Below are 19,121 nucleotides of genomic sequence, written 5' to 3'. Positions count from 1 at the left end.
AAATAAATTCAAGTGTCTCCGCATTCACTGTTACTGGTCTGGATATACTCACAAAGGGTGGCTACATTTGGAGAATCACCTGTTGAACGATCAAACCTTCCTCCATCTCATATGTTAGTCATCTCCCATATGGGTGAATCTCAGATACTGTGATGAAGAAGACCTGGTTATTTCCCTGAGGCTGCTTCTTTAGAGGCCATCTGGGAATTCATAGCCTGCCTCAGGATCTTCCTCAGTCCTGAGGGATCTTGGGGGGGAAGGGGTTGAGCATCTGGCTCCAGTTGAGAGCATGTGGATAAGAAGAGAATGATGGGGAAAGAATAGCTGTTGTGGGGATGAACCAGAATTGAATCTGACCACTGTGAACCTCTGGGAAAGGCTGTTGACTGTTCCCCCTTCCGAAGTGAGGGGGACACGGACAAGATGTTGAGTCTTAAACCAAGTCAGGCTTAAACTCTTCAGTCCCCATAGTCTTTTTCCTTCCATCCTTTCCTCATCTTGCTTTCTTCTGGACCTGCCCGGGCTTCTTCATGTCCTTGCTGAAATATGATGCCCAGAACTAGACCGGTGCACTTTGGCCCATGCAAAAGAGAGAAGAAGGGCGACTTCTCTTGGACTTGACTCCTTCGGGTCACTCTTTTGTTTCTGGCCAACACGCAGGGCAGGCTTTATTCAGCAAAGCAATCCCTTACCCCTGACTCCGGGATATTGAGTGTGTGGATACCTGCAGTGGAATGGCAGGAGAACATCTTTGTGTCTAGAAAAGGCCCAAAAGGAAAAAGGCATAATGAGAATTTTGGCCATGGGTATAGCTGGAGGCATAGAATAAATTTGTGCCATTCCAGCACGCATCTATTGACATACTTGTGTCCACCGTTGGGAAGCAAGTGTAAAAACTAGGGTTTGTGTTGTGCTTTTACAATCAACAACTCCTCATAAGCCTTTCTTAATCTTTTCCCAGGCTGCTTTTTCTCTGCAACGCATCTGCTTTTCTCTTTATGACTAAGGCATAAATGGAAGCATTTCTGTCTGAAGATGCAGTCTGAGCTGGCAGGGAGGAAGGAGGGGCTGCTCCCTGTGGCCTCTGCTCTCTCGGGCCACAACCAGCTGCTTTTTCCTTAGGAGGAAAATTCTTCCGATTCAGATTGCTCTGAGTTGCAGCCCAGTGACATGAAGCTCTTGTCCCCTGAAATTCAGGCTTGGCCTGCTTGGCTTCCTGGTCGACTCCCATGTCTTGCCAAGGCTCGCCTCCTCCTCGCCCACCAGAAGTGCGTCAAGGCCTGTGAGATAAGCCAGTGTTTGCAAATACGAGGCTCCTCTGAACACCAAACATGCCTTTGATTACCTCCTCCAGCTAATGAGCCATTGTTTATGTGGGAGACGTGTTTGCTCCTTGGCATGTGGTGAGATCTGCTCTCCTCCAACATCTCAGCGGGGAAGGATGGCAGAGTGACATTTGCTTGGCAGCAGATGGATTTCAGTCGCGCTTGCCTGCTCGGAAGAAAATCCGGGAGGCTGGTTGGCAGGATCCATCTCGGAGAGATTCTGCTTGCCTGCGGGATGGTGTCATCCCGTCAGCCTCCCTGGCATAGCATTCTTGGTGGGCAGGTACTACAGAGACCAACCGCCGGTGGGCACAGGTGCCTGCTTGAGCTGGCAGAGCGAGGGGGAAGCCTTGTGGTGCCATTAGCAGAAGAAAGATGCCTCTGGCAGGTTGTAGGACGGACCTTCAGTCTCTCAAGCACGGGAGCGAAGCCGGTCCGATGCCGAGAGGGAAGCCAAGCTGTTCCAGACAACTGAGTGGGATCCAGAGTTGGAATGAGCGTCATAAATCTTGATTATTCTGTGTCTCAGCTGAGGCGAACCAAATGCCGCGGATGGGAATGGAATCCACATCTTGCTGAAAACAGTGAAAAATCTGATTAAATGTACAAACTTATCTAAATAGCATTCTGTCTACATCAGCACCTGAGCTGTCACCCTGGTGGGCATCCACAGGCATGGCTGTTTTGCTGGAGCAGAACCCTTCCCACAAGACCCCTGGAATGGGGCAGGAGCTGTCTGACACCCCTCCCCCCACTGCCCCAGGGCCTCTGCTGCGATGGCTATCAGTCATAAGCATCCCCTGAATTATCAGCCAGGGTCTCTCTTTGACTGCCCCTCGGTTGCAGAGGAGCGTCTTCCCCCGTTCCCCACCCCCAGCAGTAAATGAGCCAGAGGCCATTATGCAGCCGGCCAATCCACAAGGGGCGAGCAGGGCCTCCAATAATGGGAAGCAGGATGCTCCCCGGTGATGCTGGGGAATTACTGCTTCTGCATGCATAATCAATGGGAACTGGGAGGCAGCCTGGGTAGGAAAGCGGGGGAGGGGGGTGTCAGTCAGGGAGGAGGGAGTAGCTCTTTTGTGCTCAGGTGCAGCTGGCCTTGAAGCTGAAGCCAGCCAGCGAGGATGAGCCAGACGGGCCTTGCCAGGCTGGACATGCTGAGCTGCTCTTGTAACCCCAGTGGGGGTGGGGGGAGGCTTCAGCCCAGCAAGCAAGAAACAGGGTGCTTTGTGGAGGGGGGGACACCTCCCCCCCCCCCGGCCTCCAGGAAGGAGTTTACAGCTCAGGATCAGAAGATGGCATTTGAGGGCCTGGATTGTTGGCATGCCTTCCTCTTGCTTGACGGATGGACCAGGGACAGGAAGGGCTTTCAGCTCACCTGGTGAGTGGAACCATCTGCCACCCTACTATCACTTGGCCTGGATGAGAAACAGGTTCTCTTCCTCTCCAGGTGACGGGAAGGATCAAAGGCTCCACCTCAGGTCCTCTCGTGTGTGTGAAAGCCACGTCTGAGTTTGAGCTCAGCTGCAGTTGCTCTTCTCCTGCCATAACTGTTGCCACTGACCACGGACTCCTCTTCCTTATTCTGCCCCCTGAGGAAACCACCTCAGCCAGGGAAACCTGGATTGTCCTCTCCCCACAACACAGCACCAGGCCGCCCACTCCCCTGGCCCCACATGGCCGGGGCTGTGGAAGAGCCATCGGAAAGCTGGGTTGAGAAGGCAGCGTTTGGGTACTGGCTGCCCTGGGGGTTACAAGCGCCTGCAGAGCCCCTGGGGCTCCCTCCCACACCTACAGCCCACACTCTCAACATTGTGGGAAAGCTCCAAAGCGCCTTGGGGATTAGCAGTGCCTAAGAGTGATATCTGGACTCCCATTTGTGCTCCCGTCCCCTTTTATCACAGGAAGCAGCACACAGCTTATTTGGAATGAGGTCTCCCTCCTGCTGCCTGCTCAGGGGACTCTTGCTGAATTTTCTAAACCCACCCAAAGCCCTGGAGAAGTTAGGTCACATCCTCAAACAGGCCCCATTTGTGGTTCATTTTTCACTTTGTGTGTGGGGTTGTGGCTTTTTTCCTTAGAATGGATGTGGCTGCCCAGAGTTCCAGGCTGGCTTCATTATTGTAAAATATTCACACGTGATTTGTGCACTAACTATGATTATTGACTATTTTTACTCCTATTATGATGCTTCTGTTTTAAACTTAGATATGATATAGGTTAACTTCCCACAATTTGGAAATGATGCTTCCAACCCATATATTTGCCCTTCTTGCAGTCACGTCAAGCTGCTGACTCATTCTCAGCTTGTGATCACTAGTCCAAAATCTTTTCACATACTTCAAGCATCTCAGTCTCCTTCATCCGATATCCAAGAAATTTTGTTTCTCACGTGAAGAATTTCCTAATGATCTGTTAAATCTCAGCCCATTTCTCTAAGCTACCAAGAATTTTTTTTGTCTTCTACACTTTCTCCTAATTGTATCTCAGATTTGACTGAGGTTCCCTCCAGCTCCTCTACCAAGTCGTTAATGAAAGCATAGAAGAGTAGAAGGCCCAGGACCATCGTGGGCCTTCCTTCAGTTCAGCCACTCAGTTGTCATGCCATCTTTCTACACTCTGTGTGAGACGTTAATAGTTTAGGGGACCAGGTTCTTAACAGAGGATCCCCTTCCAAAGGCTACATTAATTTTATCTTGAGAACATCTCCCACATTCACCGCTAAGACTTTCCAATTTTAAATAACTGGATTTTAAACTGAAATTTTAAATAAAGGAATGGGAATTTGCTATGGAGATGTTCAAAGCTGCCGGTTGCCTTTCATGGGCTCACTATGGGCACATGTGTGTTGAAGCCAAAAAGCAGATTTATGATTATGTGTACAGGGGATATGCGGTAACCGGAACTGAAAGCGGCCCTCTAGTTCCCATAGATTTTCTTCTCAATATATTTTCCAGATCCATCTGGCAGTTGCTGTAGCAACTTAGACCTTCTCATCCTCCTCCTCCTGTTTTGGATTCGACCAGTTTGCTGCTGATGTTAGTATCAGAAAACCTTGAGACGCATGTGTTGAATGTGGGGAGGGAAGCAGCTCTAGTGCTTTTGGCACACACCTTCCTATTTTGAGGGATAACTCCAGGTTGGCACAGGAGGCAGCTGTGTTGCAAAAAGCGATCAGCCACCAGTGTTATAAGATCAATTCATATTGTGCTTCTTCTCAAAAGCTGCAGCTGTTTGGTATGACGCAAGGCTTCCAGTTCTTCAATGTCCTGGCCCACAGGAGTGGGTGGGCATGCCGCCTTCTCCTCTCCACAGTGTAGCTACACTGTGATGCAAAAATAAGAGGTGGCTGTATTGGGGAAGACTTAAGAAATGAAAACAAAAAAAAATTAATGTTTGTCTATTGTACAAATATACTTTCTCATGGCTGTTGAAAGAGTCCTCTCTTCCTTTTTACTCCCAGAATCCTGGAAAATTAATAAACCAGTAGCTGGAAATTGGGTGGCATATAAATTTAATAAATTATATAATTAATTATATGACCAGTTAGGATAGATAAAGAGGAGAAAGCAGATGACAACATACAACACTTGGGAACGGCTGATCAGGCAGATAGAATCAGGACCTACAGAAGCCAGAGCTTCGGAGGGGCTTTGGAACTTAAGGTCATCTTAGCTGGAAGGTATAGCTATTAAGTCAGGGTAGAAACTTCTGCTAAATCCAGAGTCTAAACCAGAAACTGGGCTGTAATGTAACACAAAGTTTATGCAATGACTAAGTTTGCCAATGCTCTCCACATCCAGCATCAGAAGAGGTGCTCTGAGGATCCATGAATTGGGGGACAATGGCCACCTGACCTCCTCTTCCTTCCACTTGAATTTCTGACAGAAAGATTCCAACAAAAACAGACACCCAGTTATGCTTGCAATAGCTACAATTGGAGCAGGAACTTGATTTCATCTCATGCTGGGCTTTGGTTTACCATGTTGGGTGAAGCCAGCCATTGTGGTTTGGAGCTGTGTTGGAAGCCAGCCAGTACGCAGGAGAGGCACCGGATGTCTGTCTTTTCTGCCATGAAGCTTTCACACGCAGAGCCTTTTTGGTGCTCCAGAATGGCTAGGAGCTGTTCATTTGTGCTGGGTTGAAGCCACCCAAGCAAAAGGCTCACTGTCTTTGGAAAGAGCAGTCGGGTTTTGTAAAAGCATCAGCAACCTGGCCTTGTTTTGATGATGGCAGCAGAAATCTGCCATTGTGCAATTTCTGTAGAGATGCCAGGCTTGGAAAAATGGGGTATGGGGTAGGAATGCTGTTGTGGACAAGGCTTGGGTGGCACTAGAATAAGGTGGGACCACAACTGCATGTGGACTGGCTGCACTCGGAGGGTCAATGTGAATGGCTTAGCATTAAGGCAGGGATCGGTCTTGGCAATCTGATATTAATCCCCCGCATAAGTGAAGTCTGATGAGCTGTTTGTGCATGACACAAAATTGGGAAGTCTTGTCAATGCTCAAGATGGCAATGCGATTGCAACATAATCTGACAGGTTGGAAGACTGAGCTGAGAGGACAAAAGTGTCCTTCAGTATGGTGAAAAGTATAACGTGTAGAAGAAAAATTTAGGGCCCTGCATCTGTGAAGCACTTGGGCACTGAGAACAAGTTGAACATGCATGAGAGGGGCTAAAACAGGTCTGGCTGCATTAGAAATCTTTAATCCAGGTGATACAATATCTGGAATGCTGTGTATAGTGCTGGGTGTCTGTTTCCAAAAGGATATGATGGGTTAGAAGAAGCCAAGAGGAGGGCAGTGAAGATGATGCAGGATGTTGAGGTTTTGCCCTCAGAGGACAGGCTGAAGGGACTTGGGATCTTCAGCCTGGAGGAACACAGACTGCGGGGAGTGGAATAGCTCAGGTTTATAAAGAGAAGTCATGGAAAGAACCAGAAATAATGAGGACTATTCGGATTTTGCTTGAATATAGAGAAAACTCCCTAAGCGTAAGATCTGTACCACAGCGGAACAGGGGTTGCTGCTTTTCCTACCCTGGGGTTTTTTGAGAACCTGGGCAGCCATTCCCAAGGATGGTTTTCCTGCACATTCTCAGGAAATGTTGGGCTAAATCAGCCACAGAAACCATCTCCTTTTCAAAGAGAGTCATTGGGAAGCCATAGTTTAAAGTCTTGGTTGAGACTCATGTAAGATTCATGCATCTTACGTTCAGGCCAAGTTGGCTTGCTGTTTGTTGAGGGTCACTGTGGAGCTCCATCTTGGTGCCACCAAGAATGGCAGAAGCCAGATCAAGAGAGTCCAACAGTAAAAGTCCTTCAGAAGTAGCAACACCACCCCCTGTACGCCAACATTCGCCAGGACTGGACTGGAAGAGGACATGAAGGAGGCCAAAGTCTGTGGGACTTCTCTGGTCCCTGAGAACCATTTACTCCCATCTCTCCATTGGCTGCCTCAGCTGTGGCTCTAGAGAGCACAGAAACACCCACACCCACACAACTGTCTCACTCTTGTTCAGGTGGCAATGGCAGTTTTGGGGAAGGTGCTTCATGACTTACCATCCCCCACCACACCTCTATTCCTCCCGTCATTCTCTCCCTTTCCAAGGCTTGCAAGGGACAGACAATTGGCCCCAGGCTTACTAGAGAGAAGTGGTGGGGGAGGGATTGCCCACCTTTTCTGCTCCTTTGCCATACCTTAGCTGTTCCCCTCATGCAAACTTATAGCAGGCTCAGGAATTCCCATATGTTCTGGGTACCTTCAACCTCTGGCTGCCATTCAGCCCCTGCAGCTGTTTCTGGTTCCCCTTATCTGCTTTGTTAGGGCTTCTCTCAATGCCAATTGTGTGGCTGGCAAACAATTATTTTCCACTGGCATAAGCTGCCTCATTCGGAGCCCAGGGAGATATACCAGGCAGGCCAAGGAAAGAGCAAGTAGATTCTCATGTGCCAGGCCTCCGTGTGAGGCAGAAAGGGTCTCCCTGCCATGGCACGCTGCCCAATGGGGCTGAGGTCCTTTGGCTCTAGTGGCATATAGTATCTTCCTGCAAAGTTGCCCAGGCAGGTGCCCACCAGTGGCATCCAACAGATCTCCTGCTTTCATCCAACTCCCCCCCTTTGAGATACCTATCCTTGATGTGATGTTTGCTGTCATCAGTCTTTGATGCATCCAGCATCCTGAGTCAGGCCAGAGGGCAACCTGCATGCTGCCCCCCTTCCCCCCCAGAATGGCAGCTGCAGAGTTTTGGTTGCTTACTGGCAGAGACTGGAGGGTGTGCTTGGGAGGGATTGGAACAGTTCTCAGTATTAATGCTTTTAGTCTTGAATACGGATTCGGAGATCAGAAAGAGGCTTACCAGATGCTTTATCTATGCAAAATGGAACAGCAACGGAGGGGGTTCTTTCCTTCCCATTCAGTGGGACAAATTCAGCTCCGGGAGTTTGGCTTTCCTGCTGTCTCAAATGGGTTCATCCCCTTGAAAATATCCTCGCCAGGAGGCGTGGGAGATCCCTACTGCAACATCGGGATTTGCCACCAGACCCACCCCCCATTTCTGGTTGCCCCTTCTGCCCCCCCCACTCCTGAATAACGAGTGGGCTGCCCAGGCAGAGATGGTGATGCAGCCACTGGACAGGAGAACCCACTGGACGGGCATGAACTGTGGGGGGAGGCGTGAGACATACAGATTTAGGCAGGCTCCAAAATCGGAACAGCCCTGACAAAAACATCCCTTCCTCTCCAAGGATTTTGCTTTTAAAAACAGCATTTGCTGAAACCAGGAACAGAGAAGAGGCATTTCCTGCTGCTGGCAAGTTGCAGCCTCTGCTGGCCCGAAGCAAAAACCCAAACTGGAAATGTTGGTTATTTCCCGTCACAGCAATTGGGAGACTGGAGCTCCCTCCAGCTGGGTGGTGGTGAAGGCATTCCTAATCTTCACCCAGACCCAGACAGCCCCTCCCTGACCCAGCCCTGCTCCCCCAGTGAGACAGGGCCTCCAAGGGGGCTGAAACCTTGATGCGGGATGGGCATCAGGGCAGCATCCTGTTGGAACCCTGGTATCTCCCCCTCCCCCAAAAGCAAGTTGCAACAGACTCTGCAGAGGGAGACGCTGGTGCCCTGTTTTCTGCCGACTCTCTTTATTCAAGAGCACCTTTTCCTTTGGGCCAGAAGGAAATACTCCGGGGTAGGGGCGCGACACGGAACCCCTCTCCACAATGCTGTAAATAGCCACCTTTCTTTACCATCTGTGTACAATGGGCAGCAGAGGAGATGCTCCTTGGCCACCCATCCTCTTGCCGGGGTGGGGGTGGGGGGCTTCTCGGTGTTCTAGCTTGGAAGAACGGAGCCCAGCTCGGGGGGAATCTCCCTTTAAGGACACCCATCAAGGAGCTGAGGAGCCGCGTTCTAGCCAGGAAGGGAGCCCAGCAAGGCCGGACAGGCTCTGCTGAGCGTGGGGGCTCCAGGTGGGCCTCTTCGGAACTTGTTGTTCCACTCCTGAGCATGTCAAAAATGAAGGCTGTCTCCCCAACGCCCCCTTCGCTCAGCCTGAGTTTGAGGCCATTGTCTGGCAGAAGCCCCCCCCCCCCCCCCGCCTGGACTTCAGGCTCAGAGCCAGTTCGCCCCCACCCCGCCTCCCCAGGTTCCCTGAAGTGGCTGGGAAGCTCCTCTTCAAACCCCACAGCCATTAATTCTTGTCAAGGCATGGGCAGGTGAGATAAAAGCCCGCCATTGCTCCTCGCGTGTGAGATAGTAAATACATTTAATTACGGGACAAGCGCTGAGGGATCTCTGCCGATATTAAGTTTATTAGCAGAGACATTTAAAAGCATGTCATCATAACAAAAAGGTCTCGTGTAATCCGAAATGTTCCACTTTGAGACAAGACTCCGAAGTGAATAGACTTAATTGAGCAGATGGCTGCTGCTCAGGCTGGGACGGGCGGCTTTGATGGGCAATTAACTTCTGCCTGCCGAACGGCTCCCCGGCTCCCCGTTTCTGCGCCCGCCGAGCCTGGAGCCAGAGGGCCGGGGCCGGGGGCGGACCTGACGCCTCTGCCGCTCTCTCGCCCTCCAGGGAGCTGATGCCGCGGACCCTGGAAGGCCAGCTCACCATGGAGAAGACGCCCAGCTACTTCGTGACCGGCGAGGCGGCCGGCCGGATCCACGCCATGGCCAAGGACACCAAGCTGATCGTGGTGGTTCGGGACCCGGTGACGCGGGCGATCTCCGACTACACGCAGACGCTCTCCAAGAAGCCCGAGATCCCCACCTTCGAGGTGCTGGCCTTCAAGAACCGGACTCTGGGGCTGATCGACGCCTCCTGGAGCGCCCTCCGCATCGGCCTCTACGCGCTGCACCTGGAGAGCTGGCTCCAGTACTTCCCGCTGGCCCAGATGCACTTCGTCAGCGGGGAGCGGCTCATCTCGGACCCGGCGGGGGAGCTGGCCAAGGTGCAGGCCTTCCTGGGCCTGCGGAGGGTGGTGACCGAGAAGTACTTCCATTTCAACCAGACCAAGGGCTTCCCTTGCCTCAAGAAGCCGGAGGAGAGCGGCGCGCCCCGCTGCCTCGGCAAGTCCAAGGGCCGGACTCACCCCGTCATCGACCGGGACGTCATTCAGAGGCTGCGCAAGTTTTATAAGCCCTTTAATGTCATGTTTTACCAAATGACGGGCCAGGATTTCCAGTGGGAGCAGCAGCAGGCAGGGATGTGAGGCAGCAGCCACAATGAACGAAGCCGGGTTTTCTCCAGAGGTAAACGGGAGGAAACCTCTTTGCTGCGGGAGGGGGAGGGGCATTTACAATCCCGACCCTTCCCCTCTTTCGAGTTGGGACTCCACTGCCACCCTGGACCTCCCGCCTCAGAGGTTGGGGAAGGCTGCCCTGGTGCTCCTTGGCCTGCAGAGGGGCAGAGGTGGGCGCTGCCATGTGCCAAGCCCCCCTGGTCAGGAGCTGGCTTCACAGGCAGGGCACCAAGGGTGGCATTCACCCAAAAGGTAAGGAATGTGGCAAGAACTTGTGGGATCAGGCTTCTGACCTGAGAGCACCTGCAGTTTCAGGTGCAAAACAGCAAGAGGTTTGGGTTCCCACTACATCAAGATGATGGCTGCAGCACACCAACTTTCCATAATCTGGTCAGATTCGAGTCATGTTTCATTTTTTGTGGCCTTCCACAAGATCACAGAATTGTGATTACCTAAAGACGCCACAGGCTTTGGGTTCAAAATCCAGCCTCCATAATTGTCCACAACCTTCTTGATCTCCTTCCAGCTGTCCCCCTCCAAAGCCCAGCTCAGTGGGCTTTGGGGTCCCACCCCGACTTTTTGAGATGGCTCCCTGCGGCCTTGTGCTTTGACAATCAGGGGGTCTCCAAGCAGAAATGTGGGCTGCTCGGTAACTTTACCAAGAGCTAGTCTGGTGTGGCTGTTCAGGAAGCAGGCCAGAAATTGGGAGTTGTGGGTTCTAGTCCTGCCTTAGGCACAAACCAGCTGGGTGACTTTGGACCAGTCACTTTCTCTCACCCTAGGAAGCAGACAATGGCAAACCACTTCTTTGCCAGGAAAACTGCAGGGACTTGTCCAAGTAGCCTCTGAGAATGGGATATGATTTAACAGAAGGGAAAAAAAAGTTTATTACAGATTTTAAAAAGGAAGATAAAACTAATACAATCATATAAGTTATAAGATATAAGAAAGTAAGATATAAAGTAAGAAAAGGAAAAGAATGCAAAGAAAACTAAAAGTGCAAGAAAGGGGGAGGAACTAAAAGAAAAGTAGAAAAGAAAGAAAAAAGACTCTAGCATCTCGTGGCTTCCAATCTTCTTTACAGCAGTTATAAGCACAATTATAAATTTACCCCTTATTCTAAGGTTACAACATAAGTATCTTTTTTTCTATATCTAATCCTCAAATCCATACATTGTAAATTTATTTTTTTCTATTTTGTGCAAAAAGTCTATAAGTGACTGCCCATCAGCAGCAAGTTCCATCATCTTCACCAACTGTTCCTCCGGTGAGGATAAGGCCAAATCTTTCCATCTTTGTGCATACAATAATCTCACTGCAACTACCATGTAAAAAACAAAATTCTATGACTTTTTTTCCAACTGTTTGTCTATCAATCCCATAAGAAAAACCTCTGATCACAATTGTTAATCTTTAAGATCCTGCATGCAAATATTTGAATCCAGAATTTTCTAGCTTTTTACACTCCCACTAAACATGGTAAAATGTCCCTTTTTGTTCACATTTCCAATATGTACATTTGAAGTGCCTTTGTATATTCTAGATAAGTTTTCTGAGCACAAAACCAATAGTAAGTACATCATTTTATAAAAATTCTTAAGATTCTAACAATGTTTGAATCTTCTCTCTTCTCTTGAGGAGAAAAAGCAACTATAAAACTAACAAACAAAAAATGAAGAATGTGCTAGAGCTGACTTTCGCATATGATTAAGTTCTGACTTCATCTATTAAATGAGAACGATGTTGTCACGCAATCCATTTTGCAAGGATTTAAAGTGTTCAGGTAGATGACTTTGTAAAAAAAAAAAAAAGAAACGAAACCATCAGTTATGGTCTGTGTGGGCTTGCTTCCTCCTCCCCACCCCCGGGCTCCCACTGGGGCAGCTTCACACATTGGAGGAATGAGAGAAGGCGCCTGCATCCCCTCAGGCCGTGACTCCGGATTCTCTGTGCTCAGGACAGATGGACCTGGAAGTCACCCCCCTCCTTGCTTGCTGGCCTGGCCTGTGTGCTTTGCCAGCCTGGCCTACGAACAAGGTTATCAAAGCCGCCTGGCTTCTCCTTCCAGTTAATTCAGTATCAGCTGGGGTGGTTGATGAGTGAGGTTCTGGCTTGCAGCCTGGGGCTCATCTGCCCCACCCTGACAGAAGCCACAGCCCACCTCTCTTTCTTGTCCCTGACGAAATGGTGTAAACAGGCACATCTCTCGTGAGAAACAGCCAATGGGACCTTTGACCAAACAGCGAGAAGCTGATGAGCAGGATCAAGGAGATGGCTAACGGGAGCCCTGAGGAGATGTCAGATGGGCAATGGGTTCTCCCAAGCAGGGGCTCCAACTCCTTGGGGGACCATTCTCTGAATGGGGTGCTGCTGCTCACATAACAAGGTGATGCTTCTTCTTTCCCTCCATACAGATCCACCTGTAGTGACAAGAGCCTGACCTGACTTCCAAGGGCCAACTGCCCCCTCCCCATCGTTGGGGATGAGTGCTCAGCGGACTGAAGAGGCAGCCAGGGCTTCAGGGGAGTCCTTTGGGCCCTGATTCCTCCCACTTTCTGAGACCAGGAGGGTGCCCCGAGAGCCCCAGCTCTGCCCTGAAGACATCTCTGTTGTCTGGAGAGAAGTGGGGGGCTGGGTGTCCTTGCTCCCCAGCTGGGGAAGAAGAGCCATTTCACATGTCCTGCATCCTGTGCCATGTCTTCAGATGTTTATTTTTGCTATGGTTGAGCCGCTGAGCAGACAGAGGAGATCGTCCTGTTCTCGGGGAGCCCGTTCTGGAAAGTGGCATCCCATTGGGAGAGGCTGCCCTGGGGTGTAATGGTTGGTTTGGCCCTTCCCAACAGAGGAGGGGGCAATTCCACTGCACGAAATGCTGCCGGTTTCCTGTTTTCTGGACGGCTGGTGCGTTTCCTCTGCCAGCCTCGCCTTTTGCTGTGCAAGAAGACCGTCTGTCTTCTGAGGAAGCCACCAGCTCAGGAAACGTTCCTTTTTTCTTCCTTTTTTTCTGTTTTGTCTTCCCTGTTTAAATGTCAGCCTCCCTGGCACAGAGAGATTGAATTTTCTATTTGATTTCAATTAGCAAGGCATAAATTATACTTAATTTTCTGCTCCCAGAGACGGGATGAGTCATTGTCCCAGAAAGCTGGCAATGTTATAGTTCAGCCATTGACAATGGAAGGATTCATTGCCTGGAAGGGAAATTGCCTTTCTGCCTCCTCCTCCCCTGCCCCCCACCTCCTCTGAGTCTCCACCATCTACCTGAACGATACGGACATGCAAAGCCTCCACCTGGAGCTAAACTCACCCCACAATAAAATCTTGCAACAGCAGCTTCTTCTTTCTGCTGTGTTTATCAGCTTGGGGGGGGGGGGCTGCCTTTGGCAAAAGGGGGGGGGGTTCATATGGGGGGAGGTGTGGGGTACCAAAGCTGAGAAAATATTACTCCCTTTTGGCTGTAGAAGAGTAAATTAAATGCAGGCAGGTGGTGAAAAAGCACAAAAACCTCTTAATGCTGATTTTAATTTTCATCAAAGCCGCTTTTATCTGGACAAAAAGCGGACTTAACACCAAACAGACCTAGCTGATTCTCACTAACCCAGCTGTGTGTGGGGAGGGGCACAGTGTGGCCTCCAGCTGTTGCCGAACCACAATGGCAATCAGCATAGGCCACAGAGGAGGATGCTGGGAGTTGTAGTTTATGTAGTGTAGCGGGGTTGGGGGTGGGGGGCACCGTTCTGCGGTGGTTCTCCTCCTACCTCTCTGACCGGTCGCAATCTGTGTTGACGGGGGCAGCGGTCGACCCCAAGGCACCTTGCGTGTGGGGTGCCACAAGGGTCGGTCCTCTCGCCCCTTCTGTTCAACATTTATGTAAAGCCGCTGGGTGAGATCATCCGTGGCTTCGGGGTGGAGTTCCATTAGTACGCTGATGACACCCAGCTGTACATCTCCATCCCAGGCCACCCCAACGATGCCCTTAAAGTGATGTCCCAGTGCCTGGAGGCCGTGCGGGCCTGGATGGGGAGAAACAGGCTCCGACTCAACCCCTCCAAGACCGAGTGGCTGTGGCTTCCGGCGTCCCGATATAGCCAGCTGATGCCATCGCTGGCTATTGGGGGTGAATCACTCGCCCCCACGGAGAGGGCTCATAACTTGGGCGTCCTCCTGGACGCACGGCTGTCTTTAGAAGAGCATATGACAGCCGTGGCCAGGGGGGCTTTTTATCAGGTTCACCTGATACGCCAGTTACGCCCCTTTCTAGATCGGGACTCCCTACGCACAGTCACTCAGGCACTCGTCACTTCCCGCCTGGACTACTGCAACGCTCTCTACATGGGGCTCCCCCTGGGGTGCACCCGGAGGCTCCAGCTGGTCCAGAACGCAGCCGCATGGGGGATTATGGGGGCGATGAGGCGCTCCCATGTGACACCTCTCCTGCGCGAGCTGCACTGGCTCCCGGTGGTCTTCCGGGTGCCCTTCAAGGTGTTGGTGACCACCTTTAAAGCGCTCCATGGCTTAGGGCCAGGGTATCTACGAGACCGCCTTCTGCCACCAATAGCCTCCCACCGGCCAGTACGCTCGCACAGAGTGGGCCTCCTCCGGGTGCCATCCGCCAGACAATGTCGGCTGGCGACTCCCAGGGGGAGAGCCTTCTCTGTGGCGGCGCCCACCCTCTGGAACAACCTCCCCCCAGAGATACGTACAATAACAGACCTCCGGATTTTCCGTCGGGCCCTTTTTAATTTTAATTTAATTTTAAATTGATTTTAAATTGGATTGTTTTAATTTACGGCCAAAATATTTAATTATTTTAAACTGTTTTTAAAATTTTGTATGTTCTGTTTTTTACCTTGGCTGTTCATCGCCCTGAGTCCTAATTGGAGAAGGGCGGTATAGAAATGGAAACAAATAAATAAATAAATAAATAAATTTATTTGTATGCCGCCCTATCTCCGTAGACTCAGGGTGGCTCACAACAATAAAAACAAACCCAATAAAACATAAAATACATACAAAATACATAAATGTATAAATATAAATTTAAAACATATATTACCCATTAAAATAGTCAAACCCCCTCAGTCCAGGTTGGGCGATGTAAACAGCCATGTTTAGCAACATCCTTAATCCTGGCATGGCTTTTTTTATTACCCCCACAGCCCCATCACCCTCTTTCCTTTGGAAATGAGCAGCATTGTGTAAAATGCAGAGCCAGAGAAAGCCAAGATATTGCAGGAGAAGAAAACACGGCTAAAGCTCCTTTGCACCATCGCCATGCCTCTCCCTTCCGTCATGCCCTTGGCTGGCCTTGACCACTTCCTTGGTCTTCGCCTGCCTCTTCATTCATTCACCCTAGATTTGGTTTGGGATTTCGTCCTCATCCAGTCCTCTTTACCTCACCAAACCACCTCAACAATTTATGCTTCTCCTGACACATCCAACTCTTTGTTCTGTGTAACAGAGTAGGCAAACTCATATCCTCATATCCTGTCATATCCATAACAGACCACCAGCCAGCCATTATATTGATATCAAAGCTTGTACGTCTTAGAATGTCTCCCTCCATCCTTCCATCATTAGGTCTCAGATTTATCTAATTTTTCTGTTTTTTCCTCCTCTTTATATATAACTTGCAATCATCAATTTCATTTTCCTTGTCAAACCCAATTTCCTGTCCTTTATAAATGAATAATTCCTCTGTCACCATTCTGCTTCATCTTTCTTTCCACGTGCTTTGGACAGAGTCATCATTTTACATTCCTGGACTGCTCTGAAGATTCAGAGCAGTCCTGGGAGCCGAGCCGAGGGACGAACATTGGAACCGAGATACCAACATTTGAATGCCCAATCTCAGCAACCGCCTGGGGCTGCTTGGTGGCAGAGTCCCTGAGGCAGAAGGGAGGCTCCATTCAGACAATAGGACACACCATGGTTAGCAGCAGTCCTAGTTAGGCAGCAGTATCCTTGCTCAGCTTCACTAACTCTTAACTCCTCCGGCAGCAGGTTTCTGGTGCTGAGCCTCCTGAGGGGAGTTGTGGGCTAGCTTCAGAATTCAAATTTGTTTTAGCAGTTTTGGCGCTGTCTCTAGTGGATCTTCCATAATAAACACCAAATCATCCGCCAATGCTTGCAATTTATATTCTTCTTTTTAAATTTTCATTCCTTTTATATCATTTTCCTGTTTTACTTTTCTATTTAAAAAAAAAAGAATTCAAATTCTAATATTTGAGGGGCTGCCACAGAGAGGAGGGGATCAAACTATTTTCCAAAGCACCCGAAGGCCAGACAAGGAATAATGGATGGAAACGGAACAAGGAGAGATTCAACCTAGAAATAAGGAGAAATTTTCTGACAGTGAGAGCAATCAACCCATGGAACAGAAGTTGCCTTCGGAAGTTGTGGGAGCTTCATCCCTGGAGGCTTTCAAGAAGAGACTGGACTGGTGTAGTAGGGTCTCCTGCTTGGGTGGGGGGTTGGACTAGATGACCTACAAGGTCCCTTCCAACTCTGTTAATTTGTTAATCTGACTGCCCGTGTTTGGAGTAACATCTGAAGTGAGTCTTGGAATCTCCCTGGTCCAGGAGAAAGAAACTCCATGTTGCTCAGAAACTAGTCAGGACAGATCAAAGGCTCCCTGTGAAGCCGACAAGCCTCTTCCTTTTGCTGCATAATGCAAGCAGAACCTCTTCCATCTATTCTCTCTATCTCTGGTGTGTTTCTAGGCTGTCATGCATAATCCCTATCTAGCAGGTTGGGGAAAATTATTTTACCATCTCATACAATTGTGCCACTGGAAAAAAGCAACTGGATTCTTTTTAATCAACAAAATGAAGAAGTAGTGAACTATAAAATTGCTAATTATTTTCTAGTAAATTTACTTTTGAATAACTTGAGACACCAATTACAGGGACCATTAAGCACCATTAGCGGTGGGTGTGCCAAGGCTGGACGCCACTCGCAGCAGGCAAAGCAAGCGGAAGCTTTGATTTCCTGCTCGGAGGCGGGCACGGACTGCCTGCCCTCTTGCTTCTCTCCCATCCTTCGCCAGAAACTTAAAAAGTCATCAAATGTTTAATTATGTATTAAATTAGGATAGAGGGTTTTTCAGAAAAAGAAAATGAAGCCTGATGTTGCTGTACTGGGATTCCAGCATCCCTTGAGGAAAAAACACATTTCCACTTTACTCAGAACCTTGTTTACAGCTGTGCCAGAGGATCCTCGCATGAAAGGGGGGCGGGTCTTCATGTCTTCCCTTTGGGCACCCTTTGGAGAAGCCGAGGGGCCTGCCCAATGGCCCTCCTGGCAGGCTGGCAGCCTCCTCTTCCACTGCCAGCCCAGGCAGAATTTCCTCCTGCTCCAGTCTGGTTAGTTCTCCCCAAAAGGTGATGATCAAGGCTTATGGCCACCCGCGCCTCTCTGGGCAGAGTGCTCAGGGCTGACGTGCCCTTCCCACTGAAAGGGAGGCATCCGCTCCTACCACAATGGCCTGTCTTGTTGCTAACATCTCCTCCCTCCCCCCCCACCCCCGCCCCCTTAGTGCATCAAGGTGACCCTATTTCTCTTTCCACCCTGAGAGGGCTGGAGGGCTGTGTTTCCAAGCATCGTGTTAGTTACTCATCTGTGTTCAGACCAATCCATGGTTTCATGCACTGGAAAAATGCAGTTTCTTTCAAGGGGCCGCACTCCTGATCCATGGCACCTCTCGGAGATGGGATTGGAAGAGCTCTTCCTTCTGTCCCTCAGGAGGGCCAGTGAACAAGGCCTCGTGCAATTCTTGACTTGTCTCGCCAGTACAGTTGGGACCCGATTCCCACGTGAGGCTGCTTTCACCGCCCAAGTGCAACTTATGGCTGGGGGAGGGGGCACAACAATTAAGGGCCAGCATACCAGCCTCAAAAATCATACTCCAAGAGCACCTCAGGGGTTCTTCTTCCTCATCAAATTTGAATGGGATGCCCCAAGTTCAGGTTTGGACTCTACTTAAAAAATAAATTATTGACTGAGGTGAAGAGGGGAAGGAAATGCTTATTAAATTTGCAGACAATGCAGAAATGGACAAGATAGTGAATACCTAAAAAGACAGTAAATTTCAAAAACCTTGGTGGAGGCTAAACAAAATGAGTTGAAAATAAGAGATTGAAATTTGACAGATAAATGCAATTTGCTGCTTAGGAGAAATATATCAAGTATACAAGGGTAATACGGGATCTTGGACTAGTAGCTGAATATAAATTAAAGATAGAAGTTACATATTCTTCAAAAGATCATACGACAAGCTGAGTGTAGCTTAAGTTGATCCTAGCCTCCTCCTGGGTAAAATTGAGCAATATTTATTAGTTCAATTTATATGCCGCCTTTCTCCAAAGACTCAGGGCGGCTATAACATGGATGGATTCACAGTTAATCGAACAACAGTGTCCAATGTGTGTTCTTAAGGTTCTGAGTCTACCTGGAGAGAGGCATGCAGTGGGGCACCCCAAACATTAGTCCTGGGCCCCATGCTTTTCCATGTTTTCATCAATGGTGCAGACAAATGGATGGAAAGGCGACTCATCGTATGTGCAGACACACTAAGCTGGGGCAGGGACTGCTACCACTTCAGAAGATGGGCTCAATGTTAGAATCCTAGTATACTTGAATACTGGGGCCTCTTCAGCAATATATAAGTTAATGGAGAGAAATGCACAGTTCTTTATACCAATAAAAGAGAATATTTGTAGCTCAGGGTTGAAATGAGGGGTCCTTGGTGCTCTCTGAGCTTGATTTGTTTTCTTACGATGTTTCATTAGCCAAACTAGGTAACATAATAATTTGTATGTTATGTATGTAATGTATGTAATTTGTATGTAATGAAATGTCTGCAAGAAAACAATCAAGCTCAGACAGCACCAAACACCCTGCAGTTCTACTTTTTAGTAGGGTAAAACCAGGTGCACAGGCACAAGGTAGGCAGTGCCTGGCTCAACAGTAATACTTGTGAGAATGGCCTAGGCACCCTGGTAGACCACAGATTAAACACAGGCCAACCATCTCCTGCAGCTGTCAAAAGAGTCA

The 19,121-nt window shown here is 49.3% G+C and overlaps 1 protein-coding gene across 1 annotated transcript in view; it reads left to right on the top strand.

Annotated features, from left to right (window-relative positions):
* LOC139325229 (heparan sulfate glucosamine 3-O-sulfotransferase 4-like) overlaps positions 1–13,386 on the top strand; it is a 98,694-nt gene extending 85,308 nt beyond the window's left edge. Inside the window, exons 2-3 of the mRNA XM_070955023.1 lie at positions 9,404–10,080; positions 12,485–13,386. Coding sequence (XP_070811124.1) covers positions 9,404–10,040 — 637 coding nt within the window. The 3' untranslated portion in view covers positions 10,041–10,080; positions 12,485–13,386. The remainder of the gene's footprint in view (positions 1–9,403; positions 10,081–12,484) is intronic.
* Positions 13,387–19,121: the final 5,735 nt, after the last annotated feature.

Source organism: Pituophis catenifer, unplaced genomic scaffold (genome assembly GCF_029215685.1).
Source record: "Pituophis catenifer annectens isolate HBS135680 unplaced genomic scaffold, rPitCat1.0.hap2 SCAF_16, whole genome shotgun sequence".
NCBI lineage: Eukaryota > Metazoa > Chordata > Lepidosauria > Squamata > Colubridae > Pituophis > Pituophis catenifer.
The sequence above is the reverse complement of the archived record's forward strand: the minus strand, read 5'-3'. Positions and strand labels throughout refer to the sequence as shown.